Source organism: Rhinolophus sinicus, linkage group LG15 (genome assembly GCF_036562045.2).
Source record: "Rhinolophus sinicus isolate RSC01 linkage group LG15, ASM3656204v1, whole genome shotgun sequence".
NCBI lineage: Eukaryota > Metazoa > Chordata > Mammalia > Chiroptera > Rhinolophidae > Rhinolophus > Rhinolophus sinicus.
Genome location: NC_133764.1, coordinates 28,506,805 through 28,526,951, shown reverse-complemented (window position 1 = coordinate 28,526,951; position 20,147 = coordinate 28,506,805). Strand labels below are relative to the sequence as shown.

At 49.8% G+C, this 20,147-nt stretch overlaps 2 protein-coding genes across 3 annotated transcripts; one reads left to right on the top strand and one right to left on the bottom strand.

Moving 5' to 3' along the window:
- Positions 1-2,293: 2,293 nt before the first annotated feature.
- On the top strand, positions 2,294-15,084 carry ICAM2 (intercellular adhesion molecule 2). 2 transcript variants are annotated; one of them, XM_074319621.1, is made up of 5 exons: positions 2,294-2,396; positions 10,418-10,522; positions 12,298-12,564; positions 13,752-14,072; positions 14,749-15,084. In XM_074319621.1, exons 1-5 carry the CDS (start codon positions 2,303-2,305, stop codon positions 14,934-14,936), a joined length of 975 nt encoding a protein of 324 aa, XP_074175722.1. In that variant the 5' UTR covers positions 2,294-2,302; the 3' UTR covers positions 14,937-15,084. The 2 variants fall into 2 exon arrangements, with proteins under 2 accessions (XP_074175722.1, XP_019588590.1); XM_019733031.2 differs by lacking the exon at positions 2,294-2,396 and adding an exon at positions 4,547-4,701.
- Positions 13,396-18,290, bottom strand: PRR29 (proline rich 29). The gene is made up of 6 exons (XM_019733032.2): positions 18,192-18,290; positions 17,785-17,860; positions 17,501-17,607; positions 16,322-16,545; positions 16,139-16,209; positions 13,396-15,945 (listed from the first exon to the last, which is right to left on the bottom strand). Exons 1-6 carry the CDS (start codon positions 18,249-18,251, stop codon positions 15,917-15,919), a joined length of 567 nt encoding a protein of 188 aa, XP_019588591.2. The 5' UTR covers positions 18,252-18,290; the 3' UTR covers positions 13,396-15,916.
- Between the last annotated feature and the right edge of the window lie 1,857 nt (positions 18,291-20,147).

Below are 20,147 nucleotides of genomic sequence, written 5' to 3'. Positions count from 1 at the left end.
GTGATGCTTGACGGGTTATATGTACTCAAAAATGGGGCAAGAAAAAGCTGATTGAGGCCGTGTATTGGTGAGTAGAGCTTGTCAGCTGGTGAGCCCTGTTTGCAGTAATCATATAGGGGAAACCTTAAATGCCAGACTGCAGAGGTCTCAGCTCTGGGGTTCTTACATGTCTTTAGAGAAGAATCTTCTGATTGTTGGCCTGGGGATTGACGACTACTGTCTGTCCTTCTGCATCAGGGATAGGGAAGGGTCAAATGTTCTATGAACCAACTTCTAGTTAATTTCAGTTCCTACAGGTCACTCCCAATTTCTGCCATCCTTCCCTCGGTCTCCAAGTTGAAGCCTCTCTTTGGTTCTCTGGGCAGATCTGCCCTGCTCAGCTGTGTCTCATTCATGCATCGCTGTAGGCAGAGGGAGGCAACTGGCCTTGGCTAAGGCGGCAGCCGGCAGAGGAAACCTGGCCTATCAGAGGCCAGCGTACTGAGCGGGCACAGCAGGTACAGAAAGGGGACACTGGGGAAGTTGGCCTTGAGGTCCAGACTAACGGAGGGAGACGGGGATGTGGATGAAGGAGATTCTGGAGGTAGAGCAGTATTACCTGGAGACAAAGTAAGATTTCGCTGCCAGGTTGGGTGATGGGGTGCAGGTAGATTTCGTTGCCAGGTTGGGTGATGGGGTGCAGGTAGAGACTTCTGTCATTGAGGAAGTGAGTGGCAGGCTCTGGTGTAGCTGGTCCTGGTGGACTCTGGGGTGCCCAGGATGATAGCAGATATCAGAGAGTGAGGAGTGGGTAGGAAGACAGAGCCAAGTTGTCCGTGAGTCCCACGTGAGAGAATGGCCTTGAGATGGGGAGGATGAGGGACGTGGGCAAATGTCTTTCCAGTAACACAGGTTTCCAAGGGCAAATAGGAGACTTTGAGCCTAGGGAAGCACTGACCTGAATATGGGGGACAACTCAGGAGCCGGTAGGAACCAAGCAGCTGTGTACCTCAGATTGAGGAGGCCCAGGACTTGCAACTTGGATGGATTCACTTGCTTTCTGATTCTGACTGGAACATATGGGAAGTAACTCAGAAGAGAGAAGTGACCCCAGGAGGTCCCTTGACTTTGTCAACTGCCCAGGCCATTTTCTACACCAACAGAGGAACTGAGACAGTTCTCCATTGTTTGGACAGAACCTGGCCTGGCTGGATGGCCTCCACTCCGGCTGGAGAAGCTGTGCAGAGGGGAGCGGGGGGTGGGTGGGTGGATGGGGGGAGGAAGGCCTGATTCAAGTCCCAGAACTAATGTGATGAGGCCCCATCACCACTGCTGGGTCTGGACACATACTCTAATGGTTATATTTACAGAAAGAATATACAAGTAGAACCATTTACAACTCATAAACACCTGGTAGTGTCTAATTAATGTTTAAAAACTAATCTGTAACTATACTTAAATATTTCTTAATCTACATTCAGGCCCCAAAAGAGAAGAGCTTCACAGTTAAAAAAAAAAAGAACCCCCGCCCCACACACACACACACATACACACACACACACACACACACACACACACACACACACACACACACAAATAACCTCATATATCTCTTGGGTTTTGCCTTTGCTTTAACAACCCAAGGGCCTGCCTTTAGCATCTTTCCTAAGGAGACAGTTTGATTTCCCATCTGCTTTCCTAGTAAAGCATCTCAGTTTATTCTCCCCTTTACAGTAGAGGTTAAAGGAAGAAAAGGGAAGCTGGCTACCTTGTCATCCACGTTTTCCAGAGAGAAGGCACTCTCCCTTCTGTGAGAGACCCTCTCAGCCGCTCCCTCCCTCAGCTCTTTGGCTGTTGGATGTTTCTAGATAAATTTGCTGCATCTACATAGATCACCATTCTTAAACACAGTCTCTCAGGATCCCAGCTCATTTTCAGCCTACTTGTGATTATAGAGGAATGCGACATCGACCGCTGCCACACTGCCAAGGGAATGTATTATAATTGTCGTGCTTTTTAGACCGGGTGGCAGGACGCTGGCTCATTTTGGCCACAAGATGGCGCCGGCGTGCAGCCGCTCTTGCTCCTCGGCCTCCAGTGGACAGTGTTCACCTGGGTCAAAAGGCATGGCTGGCTCCCCCTCCCCACTCCACAGGGTGGCTCCATAGGAGATGAGGCTGGGATCCAAGAATTAGGCCAAAGGGCTTGGTTTTATAAACAACTCAAGTCCTTCATGAGCCGGTAGTTTTCTAAGTAATGCACAGTCACAAACTTTTCTCATTCAGGGATTAATATACAACATTATTCACAGGCTCCTCCTTGGATGCGGATGATCTTGGGGTCTGACATTCTGTGGATTCATTCAATAGTCAAGACGCATACTAGGGTGTCCTTGAGCACAGCCTACCAGGACACAGGTACGTGCGTGTCTAGGCACCAGCAGTAACAACCACCATGAACTTGGTTGAGTGCTTACTGTGTATCAAGCTCTGAGTCAATGTTTTACAAGTCACAACGTTTATTCTTCCCAGAAGCCCGTCAAGGGGGACTCTGAGGTGGATGAGAAGGCCTTCGAGCTTCATCCTTAAAATTACGATCCCACCCTAGTCTCTGCTTAGCCCCGTGCGGCTGCGTGCCTGCTCAATTACTACTCATCAACTACTCAACTCAATATGCATGCATAGTAAGCATGACAGAAATGTTGGCTATTACCTTATTGTGACCCCATTTTACAGATGAGAAAACTGAAGTTCAGAGAAGTTAAGCAACTTGACCAAGGTCACACAGCCAGCAAGAAGCTGAGCAGAGATTCAAACACAGGTCCTTGTAACTCCACTACCTCAGCCTGACCCCACAGTGTCTGTCACTCAGTCTGGTCCCCATCCGGCCAATAAGCCTACAGCCCCCCCTATGAAATGCTAGCCCTCCAAGGGCCTGTTTTACAAATCACAACATTTATTCCTCCCAGAGGAGTTTCCACTCCAAATCTCTGGTTTCTACTTGTAGTTGTGATTACTTTGACTGTATTTAAATTAAGAACAAGTTCTCATTCTTGCTAATAGAGCGTGGTCCCACTACCAGAAACATCAGCATCATGTGGGGAAATATATTACGTATCCAGCTGAAGGGCTAGTTCATCCGGACAAGCAATATCTACTGTTCTTATTTGGGACCATCAGCTCAGAGTCTTCCAAAACCTGGCAACAAGCTTGTCACATCGTCCTGATATAACTTAGCTACTTCTTCACTTCATCTGCTGATGTGGGTGAAACAGAACAAAGAGGGAATTCTCTCAACCAACCCCTGATCAAGAATTTCTTTAACCCTAAGCTAACCATCACCTCACAGCACAGACAGAAGAACAGCAAACACCATCTCATATCTCTCCTGCTCAGGAGAATGAGACCGAAGGGGAAATTTACTCAACCCCTGATCACAACACAGAAATCACCTCACATACAGGAACAGATAAAAGCTAATAGACAGAAGCTCACATCAACCAATGAAGGCAAATTTTCTTCAACATCTTCCCTACACCAGCATACGACAGGAAGACTCCAAAAATAACTTATGTGAAGAAACTGAAATACAAAAGTACCAACAGAGATTGTCCTAGAATCCAACAGATCCTGAGCGTTCATGGTGTTGACTGTCATGTTGGTCCCTGACGTGATCTATTTTGTGACTTTGCTAAGTCAGTTTAAATGGTATGTGCTGTGGGGCTGGCCTCTGGGGGCACGATCCCCTGCCTGTGGGTAAGCCTAGCTGGCCGCCCAGCACCCACCTCTGCACCCCGCTTTGATATTTTTCTGCCTATTGGTACGAAGTCACTCTGCTAGGGTAGTTGTTTTTTGTTTTTGTTTTTGTTTTTAATTGCTAGGAGAGGTTGGTAGATGTAAAAAGATCTGACTAAGTAATTAGACATAGAACTACCATATGATTCAGCAATTCCACTACTGGGTATGTACCCCAAAGAATTGCAAGTAGGGACTTGAAGATATATGGCACACCCACATTCATAGCAGTGTTATTCACAGTAGCCAAAAGGTAGAAGCAACCCAAGTCCATCAACGGATGAATGGATGAACAAAATGTGGTTTATCCATACAATGGAATATTATTCAGCCTTAAAAAGCAAGGAAATGACACACGCAATGACATGGATGAACCTTAAGGCCAATGATGTCCTTTCCTCAGTGAAGTAAGCCAGCCACAAAAGGACAAATACAGTAGGATCCCACTTATATGAGGTCCCTAGAGTAACCAAGTTCATAGACAGAAAATAGAACAGTGGTTGCCAGAAGCTGGGGGGAGGGGAGTTAGTGCTTAATGGCAGAGTTTCAGTGTGGGAAGATGAAAAAGTTCTGGAGAGGGACGGTGGTGATGGTTGCACAACAATGTGAATGTACTAATGCCACTGAACTGCACACTAAGAATGGTTAAAATGGTAAAATTTTGTTGTGTATATTTTATCACACGTTTTTCTTTTTTTAAAAAAAGGAGGGCATAAATTGTAAATGAGGTTAGTTTGAGATGAAAACCTAGCACAGGAAGCACGTGACTTCTGAGTAGGGGAAAAGGGGAGAAGCTTGAATTAACACATGCATAACCTGAGAGCAGCTGCAGCACGAGTTTCTCATCCAGCTTTCACCTCTCAAGGTGTGCTGGACCCCTGGCCACCCCTCCCTCCCCATCACAATCACTCCATTTAGCAGATGACAGGTAAGGTCACTCTTCTCACATCCCTCTTGGCAGAGTGGAAAGGGTTTGGGACTGAGTGTCAAGGCCTGAGTTCTAGCCTTCCCCTAACTGGGCCTCTCGGAAGCACCAAGGTCAGAGATTCCGGAGTTCCTTCTGGCTGGCTGTTCCCAGCTGCATGAAGCTCCTATCTGCTGTCTCTGAGTCCATGGGTCTTGTTTTCATGGTTATTTCCTGTTTTTGGCTTCCTGCTTCCTCTTGCTCTGTTGTCCAGGGACAAATTTAGAAGTGTGGAGCTGCCTTTTTTATCCATGGGCCTACATGGGTGTGACCTGGGCCATCTTAGTTGGACTGGAGCTGATATGTAGGGGAAGGGACCCCCTACCTCTGGGGATTGCATCTGGTGCTCATTCATGATGACTCTCACTCAGTGAAATCCTCTGAGGGGAACTTTCCTGACCTACAGCTTACGTTCCCATGCAGCTTCCTCTTCTTTATAGGCATGTAGGACTTTCTCTTTTCCCTTTGTATTCTTTCTGTAAAATTTAATATGTGACATATGTGTACATTATATATACAACATGACAATATCATGAACAGCCCTGAACCCACCACTCAACACAAGCATGAAATTCACTAAATCTTTTTTTTTTTTTTTTTACATTTTTTCATTATTAGATTCAGGTATACAAAACAACATAATGATTAGACATTTACACACCTCACGAAGTGGTAACCCGAACAAGTCTACCACCTACCTGACACCGTACATAGCTAGCTGTTACAATACCATTAACTAGATTCCCTGTGCTGTAGAAACATCACTAAATCTTGCATCTACTTTTGTGCTACTCACTTCCCACCCAGACGTAACCACCCTCCCAAATTGTGTATTTATTGTTTTCTTGATTTTTTTAATGCTTTATCATAAATGCATGCCTATTTTTATTTTATGAAACAGTTATGTAACATTTACTGTGTGCTAGGCACTGTTTTAAATACTTAAAAATATTAGCCCTTGTGATTTGTTTAATCCACACAACCCTGTGAGGAAGGTACTATTATTGATCCCATATTACAGAAGAGGAAACTGAGGCACAAAGAAATTAAGTTACTTGCTCAAAGTCATACAGATAGTAGGAGGTAAGCATAGGACCTGTCTCCTGGTTTCTCTAAGGCATATATCTAAGAAAGGAATTGTGGGTTATAGGGTATAAGAATATTCATTCAGCTTTACAAGATAATGTCTGATTATCTCCCAGACAACTAATATACCCTCTCACCAGCAATTATAAGAGTTCCCATTGACCTACAACCTCTCCAACATTTGGTTCTTGTTAGATTTCTTTTTAACTTTTGCCAATCTGGTAGATATAAAATGGTATCCCATGGTGGTTTTAATTTAAATTTCCCTGGCTACTATTGAGTTAAATCATCTTTTCATTTGTTTAGACATGTTTTCTTTTCTCTGAAATGTTCGTATGTGTCTTTAATGTAATAAAGCTGTCAGTCGTTTATTTTATGATTGGTGATTTTGGGATCTTGTTTAAGAAATCCTTCCCTGCCCCAAGGACAAAATACTATATTTTCTTATAAAAGTTTGTAAAGTGTTCTTTCACATATATGTCCTTAATCTAGATGGACTTGACTTCTACATTTGGTATGAGGTCGGGATATATTCCCTCCCCCCACCACTTTTTTTTCTCCCTATAGTTAACCAGTTTATCAAGTATCATTTATTTAAGAGACCTTCTTTCACCCAATAATCTATAATGCTGCCTTTGACATGTGTCAAAGTTTTATACAAATTATTTTTGAACTTTTTATTCTGTTCCATTGGTTAGTTTGCCTACATCTACACTAATACCATATTTTATAATAAATCTTAATATCTAATAGAGCAAATACTCTCACCTTATTATTCTTTAGGGGTATCTTGGTCCTTTTGCTCTTCCATATAAGTTTTAAAATCAGCTTTCAATTTTCATGGAAAATCATATTGGGATTCATTAGAATTGTACTGAATTTGTAGCTCAGCAAAGGGAGAATTTATAGTATTGAATCTTTATAGTATTGAGTCTCCTATTTACGAGCATGGGCTATCTCTCCACTTATTTAGATTGTATTTAATGTCTTTCAGTAGGTTTTATAACTTCCTACTACAGGTATTATATATGTTTTGCTAGATTTGTTCCTATTTGTGTGCTATTATAAATGGTGTGGTTTTCTAATTATACTTTTGTATGTTACTGCTATACACAAAAGTAACTTATTTGGGGCCATTGATTTTATAGCTAGCAGCCTTCCTAAAAATCTCTTATTATTCTGAGTCACTTGTCTGATCATTCTTTTAGATTTTCTACCAAAGTAATCACATCATATGAAAATACTGATGGTTTTGTTCTTTACCCATCCTTAGGCCTTTAATTTCTTTTTCTTTTTCTGCACTGTCCAGGACCTCTGGTACCATGTTAAATATAATAGAAGCAGAGGTACTGGGCATCCTTGTCTGGTTCCTGATTTTGAAGACAATGCTTCCAAAATTTACTCATTAAAAATGATACATATGTGTAAGCTTTTTCTAAGCTCTCTTTACCAGTTTAAGGACGGTTCCTTCTAATTTACTAAGAGCTTTATCATTGTGGGGACAGAGCCAGGAGTGCAGTTTCCAGGCTCTCAGCCTCACGTGGAAAGGTGCTGGCTCAGGTAGTAAATAGCCATCAACTGTGATTGGATGGCCATCAACTGTGGCTAGTTGGCCGTCAGCTGTAACCAGTGAGCCGTTGGCCACTAATATAACTGCTTGTGGCTACACTAGCAGAAAATGAGGGCTAGCAAGAAGATGGTGGCTGAGCTAGTAAGAGGGGATTGCAGCTAGCAAGTGAGGTTGGTTGTTAGAGAAGTGGACGGCAGATTGCAGATCGTGTGGCTCCTGCTTCCTGTGTCTCCAACCCAGGTGCCAGCGAGAATACAGTGGTATGACTCCCCTACCTGTGGCTCCGTGGGTGTTCCTTTTTGGCCTCACCATGTCCTGCGTTCTTATGTGGGGAGCGGGACCAGAGACCCCGCATGCCTCCCTGCATGACAATCATGAAAGGGTGTCAAATGTCAATTCTTTTTTTCTGGATCTGTGGAGATGATCGTATGTTTTTTCTTCTTAAATCTGTTGATAGAAGTTTTTTGTTTGAATGCCTTCAGAAGCAGAGCCTGGAGCAAGGACTAAGGTTCAGGTAGGTTATTTGGCAGGTGGTTCCAGGAAGCAAAGAGAAAAGGAGCAGGGAGACTGAAACAGGGAAAGGGGAAAAGCCAATTTAAAGGAGCGTGATTGATGACGCAGCTGTAGGCAAGGGTACTCAATTCTGTTGGGACCTCTGATAAGCCTACAAGATACCACCCAGAATTGCCCACTGGAAAGGAGGAGGCTGGAGCCCATATCCGCAGCCCATATCCGCAGCTCCTGTCCCCTCAAAACTGGGGTATTTTCCCACACATCTGGGAAACACTAGCACTGAAGAAGACCGTAAGGCAAAAAGCAAAAAGCAACCTGGTATAAACTTGAGATGGAACCCTGGCAATATAAAGTAAGTCTAGCTTGCGTGAAATTATCCACTGTAGGTACAGCTGATATTAGAAGAGGGTAGAAACGATGTGACATAGAGCACCCAAGTTTACTATTACCAACGTAATAAACAATATTTATAGGTTTCTCTATAGTTAAACCACCTTTGCATACCAAAGATAAGCTCCACTTGGATGTGCTGTCTTATATTTTTTATACACTGCTAGGTTTGGTTTGCTAGTACTTTTCTTATATTTGTTGCCTCTATATTCATGAGTGAGACTGGCTTCTAATTTTTCTTTCTCATCCTATACTTGTCTCATTTTGTTATGAAAGTTGCACTGGCCTCAGAAAGAATTAGAGAGTGTTCCTGTATTTTCCATTCTCAGAAAGAGTTTTTATAAAATTAGAATTTTCTCTACTTAAGTTTCTGTAAAACTGTCTGGACCTGGTATTTCTTTGTGGGAAGATTTTTAATTACTGATTCAATTTTTTTAAATAGCTATAGAACTCTTTGGTCTTTTTATTTCTTTTCAAATCAAGTTTGGTAAATTTTATTTTTTCTCGTATTTGGTCTACTTTGTTTCATATTTCTTGGCATAAATTATTTACAGTCTTTTTTAAAATTGTGACAAAATACACATAACATAAAATATACCATCTTAACCATTTTTTTGTCTGCTTCATTATTCATAGTTGAGAGATGTGTATTAAAATTTCTTGCCATGTTGGTGGTTTTTTTCTCTTTGTAGTTCTTTGAAGCCAGATGTTTACAAGTTAAGAACTATTATAACTTCCTGGTGAACTCACTCTTAATTTAGGTACTCATTCTATTCCTCATATTTTTGTCTTAAAAGTCTTTTTAGTCTGATAGCAGTAGTTGTGTTAACTACATGGTTTTGCAACCAATCTCTAGAACATATGAAATGGAAACTACCCATTAAACAACTCCCCGTTTCCCCTCCCCCCAGCCTATGGCAACCACCATCCTTACTTTCTGTTTCTATGAATTTGTAAAGTCTCCTTTTTAATCTGTTAGTTATGTTCCCATTTGCATTCCTAATAACGTTTATTTGGCCTCAGCAGCCAAAGAGAAAGCCATGACCTCACCCTGCCCTCCCAACCCAGGAGCCAGGTTGGCCTGAGCCTTAGAAATGCTGGGACGTCCCTTTGGAAAGGCCCCATCTGGGGTGCCTCTGGGAAAGCTAGAAACCCCGCTCCCCTCCTCCCTCTCCTAGGCCCCGCTGATCCCAGGGGCTTCGAGCTGTAACGAGTATTAGAAGGCTGGATGTGTCAGGATCAAAAGCCTCCGGGCAAGGGCTTCCCCACCCTCTCACCTGCTTCTGGGGATCCCCGCAACAGGTAACAAAGCCTTCTAGAAACACAGCGCAACTTGTCAGGCAATAACCCCCTAAACCAAGGCTCCCTGCCTGGAGTGGGTTGTGGAAGACCCCAAAAGCCAAATCCCCAACCTGGAAATGGAGGCTGGGATTTGGACTATAGCCAGACTGACCCCCATTACCTGTGCCTGTGTCTGGGTTGCTGGAGACTATTATGGAGGCATTTCCTGAGGCTGTGGGTCTGAATTTGTCCCTGTGTCAACTGAGTCAGAGACAGGTTGAGGTTGAAAGCTGAGCAGGGTGCTAAGGTTTAAGTAGACTTGTGCTGGGCAGTAGCCAGAGCACCTCCAATTCCTGCCCAGTCCCTAGAAAAGCCCAGTTCTACCCCTGTTCTGGACAGGTCCTGACTTCAGATATTCTCTTCCCGGAGAGGATCCCAACAGTGTGTCCTATGAGATTTGGGGTTCCCCAGATCCGGGACTTATAGGCATCACTACCATGTGTGCCCACACAGCATAGCAGAATCCTGTGTGTATGCATGTCACTCACACACATGCATATGTCTGTCCCCACCGGGACACTCCTCACCACCACCCCGCCCCTGCACAGGAGCATGCTTGGAAGATCAGGTCATGGCTTTGCCTAGCAGCAGCTTTCCGGATTCCTCTGCCTGGGTTCCTGCAGGCCTGCAGCCCCGGGAGGCCCGCCTTCCCAGGCTTTCTGAGCACGGCTCATACAATGAGAGGAAATGCGGTCATCAGCTCCCATTAGGTGGGAGGTCCTGGGCTGTGGTTCCAGGCCACCACTCCCTCCCTGACCTGCGCCCTCCGTCTTTTTCCAGGCAACCCTCGGCTCTTCCCCACGAGCCTGTGGACGCTACTGGAGATGGCCCCTTTTGGTTGCTGGGGCCTGCCTGTGGCCCTTCTCACCCTGCTCTGCTGCCCAGGTGAGCCAGTGCCTGGGGTTACTGATGTGGCAGGTGCCAGCCCAGAGGGTGGCCACCTGCTCTCCTGACGCTAGGTGGGGGAGGGGGTGCTGGCCCCAAAGTCTCCAAGACTTTGAAAACAGTAGCCACCTGCCATGGATATTGTGCCAGCCTGGCTTCCCCGTGACCCTGGGCATTGGGTTGGGGTCCTGGCCTTTTGGACAACAGGCTGAACAGGCCCCATAGCTTCATGGTGTGTGCATGTGGCAGGTTGTAGAGGATAAATGGTGGGCTGGGTGGGGGCCTCAGGAGGTGAAGGGATGCTAGGGTTCAAGAGAAGGTAAGGGCATGCCCTAGCTGCTCTTCAGATGTGGCCTAGGGAACAACGGGGGACAGCAGAGGGCCTCACCCTCTGGCTATCCTTAGAGTGAAAATGAAACCGTTTCCAGTGGGTTAAGGGGACTGTGATGGAAAATGCCACCATGTGCCAAGCATTCTTGTTTTGGACAACCTGCCATGTGCTTTTAAAGCACTATCCCATTGAACTTTCACACCAACACTGTGGGAAAGAGATTACTAGCCCATTTCAAATATGAAGAAACTGAGGCTCGGAGAGAAAAAGCAACTCGCCTAAGGTCACATAGCTGGTACATGGTGAACTCAGGATTCAAATCTAGCTCTATCTACCTGCAAAGCCCCTGTCTTGCCACTTTGATATATATGACGATCTGAGGGCTGTGAGGCATGTGGGTGTAGTGCTAGCTCAGCACACAGGCTGGGCCCAGCTGTTAGGATAGACAACCTTCCTGGTCATTGCTGAGTGCAAGGTGAGTGCTGAGGGCTCCAGCGTCACAAGTCAGAGTTCCTGAATGTCTGTCACACAGGGCTAAGCACAATGGGAAACAGGACCCTGCCTTCTAGAAGTTCCAAAACTGCTAAGGAAGAGTCAGCAGAAATAGTACAAGGGGTCATTTGCAAGGTGGTACCACTTCCTTTCTGACCTCCTCCCCTCACTGAGGTGTTCCTTAAACACAAGCACACTCCTGACCCAGGGTGTCTGAGCTGGCAGTTCCCTCTCCCCGAACTCTCTCCCCCAGGTGTCTGCAGGGCTCATCTCCACCACCCTCCAGTCTTTGCTCAGATGTCATTATTTCAGTGAGCCCTGTGCTGACCACACTGTTGAAAATGGCAAACCCACCACACTCTCTCTGTCCTTGCCCAGGCACTCACCACCATCTGATAGGCTGGATACTTCACTCGCTTATTATTGTCTGTCTCCTTCACCAGAATGTGAGCTCTGCAAAGGCAGGGTTTGGTCTGCTTTGTTCACTATTGCAGAGCCTAGGACAGTGCCTGGCACATAGCACGTGTTCAGAAAGTATTTGAGGAAGAAAGGAAAGGAGGGAGGGAAGGGTCGACCCCAGGGCGACAGGGGCTCAGAAGACACAGTGCACCTCCATCTTAGAGCGGCCTTCATAGAAGAGGACACATTAAGGCTGGGCCTTGAAGGTCGAGTAGGAACCCTCTTCGTGGGGATAGAAGACATGCATGAGACAATCTGGAAGTGATGGGCTGGAGGAAGGGCAACCAGAGGCAGGGAGGCAGCCCAGGGGCAGCCTCCTCAGTCTAGATGCAAGACAGTAAAGCCTGAGCAAGGGTCCAGGGTCAAGGAGCTGAGGAACCATCCCTGGCCTTTCTTCTTGGGCCCCTCCCCCTTGATCAGACTGCCAGTGGTGGGCACTTCCACTGGCCGGGGCGGCAGGAACATTTGCTGCCCAGTGTTTCTGGTCTTCCAGGGTCTGGGGAGAAGGCATTCGAGATATCCATAGACCCAAAGCAGGTAGTGGTGAAGTATGGAGAGTCCCAGAAGATCAATTGTAGTACCAGCTGTCCCCAGCCTGAGGCCGGTGGTCTGGAGACCACCCTAAGCAAGGAACTGCTGCATGAAGAAGCTCAGTGGAAGCAGTTCTTAGTCTCCAACGTCTCCCAGAACACAGTCATGCATTGCTACTTCACCTGCTGCGGGGAACAGATGACCAAGACTGCCAACGTCAGTGTGTTCTGTGAGTGCTCCAGGGCCCCTCCCCCAGGGCAGAGCCTGTGTCTACTGAATGGATGCAAAGCTATTCTGTTACTGCCCCTGGGCGCTTCTGTCATGGCCCCCACCTCCCTGGGCTCCTGGGGTGACAAGGAACAGGACCCAGGCCATGGCCTCAGAATCTGCTCATACTCTTCACTGGCCGCCTTGAACCTGCTGGCAACCCTGGTTTTGAGGCTTGCTCAGAGAAGGGCGATCCAAGCAAAGTTGAAACAAATCTAAAAGTCCTTTCCCATGTGGGGCTCAGTCTCCTCCCAGCTCAGTGACGGCCCCATCACTGGGACATCCCTGGGATGAGTAGCAGGACACAGTCAGGAGGGCTGGCATGCTCCCCAGTGGTCCCTTCACCTCTTTGAGAGACAGTTGAGGAGCCACCAGGTGTTTTTATCTTCTCCTGAGAGCCCTTGGCAAATGTGGGACCATCACACACACACATCTGCCCAGGAGCCATGAGGACCTTCTGGATAGGCCAGGATTCTCTCAACATCTCAGCACCAAGGGTATCACTGGGGGTCCTCCCCACTGTGACATCAGTGGATCAAATGAATAGCAAAGTGTCCCAAATCCAACATATCCTGGGGTGATGGAGGCAAGGTATTCTAGTTCAAAGGGGAATCCAGGCCACCGCCAAGGGCCCTGTTTGAAAAGGGATCGAGGCGGCTGTGAGCCTGATCCTACATCACTAAGGCAGGTAACTCCAGCCCCACTGCTTATGTGACAAGCGCACAGTTCCTGGCCCAGTTCCAACAAGCACTCCTTTCTAAGTCTCTCTGAGCATAATTACCCAACGGTTTCATTTTTGAACTTTGTCTTTAATTTCTGGAGAGGAAGGAGGCAGATCCAAACATTTATGTCTTTCTAGTTGGCTGTACAGTTTCTGGACCTTCTCTTTGTCCACACCTGACCACCTCCACTCTTGTCCATTCCAGGAACCATCGTGTCTGTAAAACTACCACCCAATACATCCTTCCCCATGCACTGCTTCCTTCTTCCTCTCTTTACACTTTAGAGCAGGCCAGGCCCCAGCCTACTTCTTCTACAAATCTAGCCAGAGACCTGAGAACACTGGTAACAGGGGATAGTCTTGGCTGGGTGGGTCTGCTGGGATTGCACCCCCATCCTGGCCAGACCTCCCCACTTTCTCCCCTGCAGACCCTCCAAAGGAAGTGCTGCTGAAGCTGCAGCCCACCTATGTGAGTTTGGGCGGATCCTTCACCATTGAGTGCAGGGTGCCTGATGTGGCACCCCTTGAGAAACTCACCCTCACCCTGCTCCATGGCAACAGAACCCTGCACAAGAAGACCTTTGAGGGGGCGACAGCTGGCATCCAAGAGGCCCTAACCACACATAACACCACGGCTCACAGGGAAGACGGCAACCACAACTTCTCCTGCATGGCTGAGCTGGACCTGCACTCTCTCGGCCAGAGGCTCATTTGGAAAGTCTCAGAGCCCCAGATGCTTGAAGTCCATGGTGAGGGGGAGCCCCCCCGGACAGAGGGAGAGAAGGAGAGGGCACTCATTTTTAGCCCCTGGGGGGAAATCAAAACCTTAGTGCACTCTCTGCCAGCTCAGGGGCCCCACACTTAATCCCAAGGGTTCCCTCATCCTCTCCCCTAAAGCTCTGTCCAAGTCCCCAGCATCCAAATCCCCAGTGTGGACCTGGACGAGTTGTTAGGTCATTCCTGAGGTGTGTGCCCTTGACCAAGTCAACCTCCTCTCTCTGGCCTTGGCTCCTCTCTACAATGACAAGTTTGACCTAACTGACCCCTAAAGTCCCCGGGAGCTCCATTGTTCTTTGACTCTTGATGGCCAAGGCCTTCTCCAGAGAGTTTGGTAGAAGCTCGCTCAGCTGTGCCCAGGGAGGGATTGGCCTGGACCATGCCACTGCCCAGGCCATGGTGTCCAGCAATCACATGCTGATGCCAGGGGATGGTGGTAGGGGGACACCTGCCTTCACAGTCTCACAAAGTCCTGACTGGTGGCCTGGACCCCGCTTACCTTTCCCCTAGACAACACAGCATTCGCCAGTTATCTCTGCAACTGTAGGACAGACAAGGGTGGGTGGGGGAGGGGTGGGCCTCCACTCCCCCTTGGGCCCTGGCACCCAGGACCAGAGGATTTCTAACCACTGTCCCTTCCTTCTCCAGTGCCCAGGCCGGACAACCAGATGGTCATCATCATCACGGTGGTGTCAATGCTACTATTCTTATTTGTGACATCCGTCCTGCTGTGCTTTGTCTTCGGCCAGCAGTGGCATCAGAGGCGGAGAGGCGTCTATGGGGTGCAAGCAGCTTGGAGGAGCCTGCGACGGGCCTACCGGGTACAGGCTGCGTGAGCGGTGTGGCCACCACCATGGCAGCCACTGGAACTCAGTGTGGCTCCTCAGGGTTGTGGTCCAGCCCTGGCTGAAGGACTGTGACAAGCAGCAGAGGACTTGGGAGAACATTTCCTTTTCTAGTCTGAATACAAACAGCTGGACTTAACCCTGTGCCTCAGTGTCTACTCCTGAGAGAACACTCAGTGGCCGGAAGGTGACCCATCAGGCCTGGACATTCTCTCCCTGAATGTCTCCTCGGCATCCTTCCACCCAGTCCTTCACAGGGGCCTTCCAGAGCCCCAGCCAGCTCAGGCCTAGGGTGCCCCCATGCTGACCAGCCCAGGCACCAGACACCCACCCTCATTGGGCCCTGAATGACAACTTCCTCCAGCGGGAGGGCTAGAGAAATGCATCTGGCCTAGCAGGGCAGAGACCTTCTGTTCCCACATGCGCCTCCAGGAACTTGGGCCACTCCCCGTCGGAACAGGGCATGGCCAACAGAGCCAGCTTCCTGGGTTGAGGGTGGGGTCCCGAAGGGAACTGGATCAGCTCCAGGACCCTCCCACTCAGGACTCTGCCCCATCACTCTGGGCCTTTAGAGAACTGTGGACAACAAAAGCAGTCCTCTCACCTCCTGCTCCATTATTAGGCCAAACAGAGACCCTGCAGCCCTGGCCTTCCCAGAGACAGGGGTAAGGGCAGGAGGTCTAGGGTGTTCCCCTGGCCCAGGCAAGAAACAGTGTGGCAGCGTTGGGTTTTCATGTGGTTTCCAGGCCCTTAACGATGCTCTAACAAGCTCTTAAGAGATCAGATGTGTTCAAGGTCTTCGTGGTGTGGAGATGGGACTGATTCACTGGGAGGGGAGGGCCTGCTTGGTGTTGAGGCGGGAGAAGGGCTGCCAGGCGTGGCTGCAGGCAATACAGGGGTACTTGGGGGCTCGAGGGCTGTCGCCAGCCTTGCGGTGAAGCTGGTGTGGGTCCCTGGGCCAGCATCTGTCTTCATGGTAGGCTCTCAGCATCATAGTAGTCTGCGGGGAGATAGCACCTTCATCTTGACTCCCTCCTACCTCAGTGGACCCCAAGGAGAAAAAGGGAAAGGGACAGGCCAGTTGCCTGCAGAGGTGACAGAGGTAACCCCCCCCCAAGGGAATATGACCCTCCTGGCCTCCTGACCCATCCCTAGGCCTGGGCCCTGATGCCCACCCACCCACCAGCCCCTACCTGAAGCTGGGGGTACATCTGCACCCACAGTCCCTGTAGCACTGGGGGGTGGGGGGGGTGGCACAGCTATCCTGAAATGAGGACAAGAAAAGATAGCGCCATCAGAAATCGCCTCTGGGGTTTCACCCACAAGTATCTCTTTCCCACCCCCAGCCCCAGAACCCCCCTCCCCCCATCACTTACACCCCCCTTTTCCTGGTGGGAGGGCGGTGCTGAGTCCTGGACGCATCCTGCCAGTGGGGCTGGTGTGGGGGAGGGGAAGGGAAAGGCCCTGGCCAGGATAGCAGCGGGCCCAGAGTGGGCTCTGGGCAGGGCAGGTAGTGGTGGTGGAACTCCAAAGGCCCTTCCTCCCAGCCTTCCAGCTCCTCTTCCTCCTCACACTCCTCCTGCTGAGCCTCCAGGTCGCCCTGGAGGGTGTGAGAAAGGAGAGGGAGATGGTGGTACACGATCGGGACCTCCCGACCCCGACTCCTCCGTTGCTCTAAATTGTTTCTCCAGAGACACAGCATCAAATGGCTACCGTTTGAGCATTTCCTACACGCAAGCAAGGCGCTCTGGAGACATTTATTCCTTCTTTTGCAGGTGGGAAAACTGAGGCTTAAAGAGCTTGAACAATTTGTCTAAGGTCACCCAGCTAATAAGAGGCTGAGCAGGGACTGGAAGAATCCAGGTGTGACTCCAGAGCTGGGGCAGGAGTCCAGCAAGCCGCCCCTGGCCTCACCCCGGGCTTGGAGCCACCAATGCCCCATCAGTGAGGTGGGGCACTCATCCCAGGGCCCCCTGACGGCCTGGGTGTGAGGGGCAGCAGTGCTCCTGCCAGCCTGATGGTGAATATACCCCTCACCTCCTCCAACCTTCAGAATCCTACCTGGCTTTCAAGGGCTGGTTCTAAGGCCACCTGCTCCTCCAAGGAGCTTTTCCTTATCCCCCAATCAGGTGAGCGCACAGGTGGTGTCTCTCCTGTGCCAGTCACAGCCAAAGCTGCCTTGTATTCACAGTCATTCACTTATTCATTCATTTGTACAGCAAACATCAGTTGAGCCCCTAATAAGTACCAGGTACCCTGCAGGCCCACGGTACAATGGTGCTGCTCTGCTGGGCCTGTGGTCCAGTGGGAGGACACACTGCAAGGACACCTCCTTGAAAACAAGACCTGAGTGGTCTGGATTTGGGGACCCCCACCGTCACCCCGTGGAGGCTCACATGGGACCTGGCACATAATAGATGCCAGACAGATGGATGCTGGGCGTCTTCCCGCTATTCTGTCGCCTGGTCCTTTATCTCAAGAGGCTACCCCAAATGGGTCCCCACCTCTGGACCTGCCGGCGGCGGGGCCCAGAGACCCACCTCTAGTGCACGCACCTGAGGGAGGCTGGAGGCCAGTCTGGGATTGAGCACAGCAGCCACCAGGCGACTCATCAGCAGCTGGTGCATCTGCGCGTTCTGGAGCATCATCAGCTCCAGCAGGTCTAGGGGGCAGGGGTTCAGCGGGCCCACTCCAGGCCTCCCCACACCCTCTGTCCCCACCACCCCCACGGCCTTTTCCCCGACACCCAGCCCCAGGGCGCCGAAGGGGTGGGGAGGTGCAGCTCTGAAGCCCAGACACTGTGCTCGGGCAGAGAGGGAGGGAGCCTGGAGTCTCTCACCTTCTTTGACACGACCCGGCTGCGGAGGTGGAGGTGGGACAGTCCACTGGAGGGGCTGCAGGATGGTCACCCAGGGCTGGGGGAAGGGGAGACTCAGTCAGTCTAGGAAAAGAAGGGATGGGGATCCAACCTCCGCCCCTCTCCTGCCCCCTCTCCCCGTCCCCGCGAGTTGCCTTCCTAACCCCGTAGGGACCGCGTTCATCCCTCTGCGCACCCACGGCCTCCGTGCCAAGTCTCTTCTCTCTGGCTAGGGTCGCTTTCCTCATCCTCACCACTCCCTCCAGAGTTCGCCACCTCTCCCCCCCCACATCACTACCCCCTCCCCCCCAGGGATGGCTCTCCAACTCTGCCATTGCCCTCAAGCCTCCCAGGTAAAGGTAGGCTCTGCTCCCAGGCTCAGTCCTCACCGTCGGGGCAGCACTCTGCGGTGGGGGATGACCCCAGTTTCCTCCACTCCCGGAGGCCATGGCCGCTTCCTCGGGTCAGGGTTACCTTGGCGACACCGGAGACGCCAAAGTGTCTCACGCATGCGCAGGTGCCCGGCTCCAGGTGCCTGGAGCGTTCGCATTAAGTCGCCACCTTCTGGTCTCTCCTCTCTCCACCTTGGAGGACTCGGGCTCCCCAGGACCTAAACCCCAGGAGGCCAGTTTTTCTCCCGAATGTCCACCTCCAACCCCCCTGCGCCGGGGCTGGGTATCACAGCTCATTCCTCCCGGTAACTCGCACAATACCCGACGTCGCGGGGGCCTGCGCTTGTTGAGTTGAATGAGGGGCTGGGGTGGCCGACCCTAACTCAGACAAGTTTTCAGGTCCCAAAGCTCAAATGACTGGGATAATGAGTTAAGTAGGAATAGAGAATTCTGTAGGAGCAGGCCAGAGGAGAGGGGCAGGTGAGTGAGAATGGCAGAGGATCTGCTCTCTGCCACTCTGAGACAGGGCCGTCCTGCCAGCCAAGGGTAGTTTCTGGAGCAGACCATGGAAGGAAACACCAACCAAGTTCAGAGAAAAGGCTGGGGGGTGGCCAGAAGCAGGTGGCTAGCCCCTTGACTCCCTGCTTTGTAGTTGCTTGGTCCCTGGTCAAGGTGAGCCACTGCTGGTCAGAGGTGGAGAAACCTGGGGAGTTTAGCAGCAGTGCCTCATATTGTTCCTCATCCTGGAAAAATGACCAAGCATGCATTCTTTGACAGGAAGTTATCAAGGTCTTCTTTGCTTACGAACAGGTGAGGGCAGAGATCTATTTTGGGAGCTGTGAACATCCTAAGACAGACCCTGAGCAGCAGTCAAGGAAAATCCGGACAGGAAGCTGGGATTAGCACCCCCTGAGTTGCCCTTCCCCCACCCTCCACTTTTGTTCCTGGCAGTCTTAGTATCTAAAATCAGAAGAACCATTCCCACCTCCTCCTTTGAGCCTTAGGCCCTGTCTCCAGGGGCGGGGGCCTGTGGGAAGTACACTAGCTGTCCTTGTGGGACTTACAGCTTCAACAACCATCAACAAGCTGAGATCCAGCACTCTGGCCTTTGAGGAGTGGGAAGGACCCAGGGTTCGTCTTTTCATCTCCACCCTCATCCAGGGAGAAAGATGAAACCAAGCCCTGTGCTCACCATCAGCTACCTCCACGGAGGAGGTGCCTGTGTGTGCAAGGCACCTTTCTGAACACCGAGACACAATAGTGTATCCTCACTGGTTCCAGCATGGTTGGGAACTGAAAACACACCCATGCAACGAGAGCATAAATACAAGACTGTGCAAAGTGCCCCATGGGTGAAACATACAATAAGAGATCATGAAGACAAGCAGACTCCCTCACTGAGGGGTGGAGTTCTGAGGGAGGTGGAATCCCTTGGGATGGGGCCAAGCAGTGTGAGAGGGAGAGGGCAGCCAAGGCTGGGGACACAGCCTGAGCAAGGGCACAGGTGCAGGCATGGACAGGCCCTGTAATGATCCAGGGTCAAACTGGCTGTACTGAAGGAGCTGGGTCGAGAAAAATTCCAGCAGACAGACACCGGTCAGACTCGACAGCCAAGTTATGGAATTAGTCTTTGTCATGTGGTTAATGGAGAGCTCTTGGTGGGTTTTGAGCAGGAGAGAAATAAGGGGGCGATGTGTGCACAGCCATGTTTTAGGAAGATTCATCTTGTTCCTCACATCTTTGTTTATGTCAACCAGAATTAGAAGGAACAAATGACTGATGGGGCTGTATCTTCCAATGGAATACTATTCAGCCATTGACAACTGTGGTAGAGAATGTATCTATTGATGTGAAATTACTCCAAAAGAGTTAAGCAAAACAATCAGTAAATATAGTAAGATCTTAGTTATGTTATAAAACTCGTGTGTGCGTGTGTGTGTGCGTGTGTGTGTG

Coding starts and splice junctions, on each gene's coding strand:
- ICAM2 (XM_074319621.1), top strand. CDS start 2,303: ATGCGGATGATCTTGGGGTCTGACATTCTGTGGATTCATTCAATAGTC. Junction 2,397..10,417: donor CACAGCCTACCAGGACACAG/GTACGTGCGTGT, acceptor GTCTTTTTCCAG/GCAACCCTCGGCTCTTCCCC. Junction 10,523..12,297: donor CACCCTGCTCTGCTGCCCAG/GTGAGCCAGTGC, acceptor CTGGTCTTCCAG/GGTCTGGGGAGAAGGCATTC.
- PRR29 (XM_019733032.2), bottom strand. CDS start 18,251: ATGGCCTCCGGGAGTGGAGGAAACTGGGGTCATCCCCCACCGCAGAGT. Junction 16,210..16,321: donor CCCACCAGGAAAAGGGGGGT/GTAAGTGATGGG, acceptor TCCTCATTTCAG/GATAGCTGTGCCACCCCCCC. Junction 15,946..16,138: donor AGATGTACCCCCAGCTTCAG/GTAGGGGCTGGT, acceptor ATCTCCCCGCAG/ACTACTATGATGCTGAGAGC.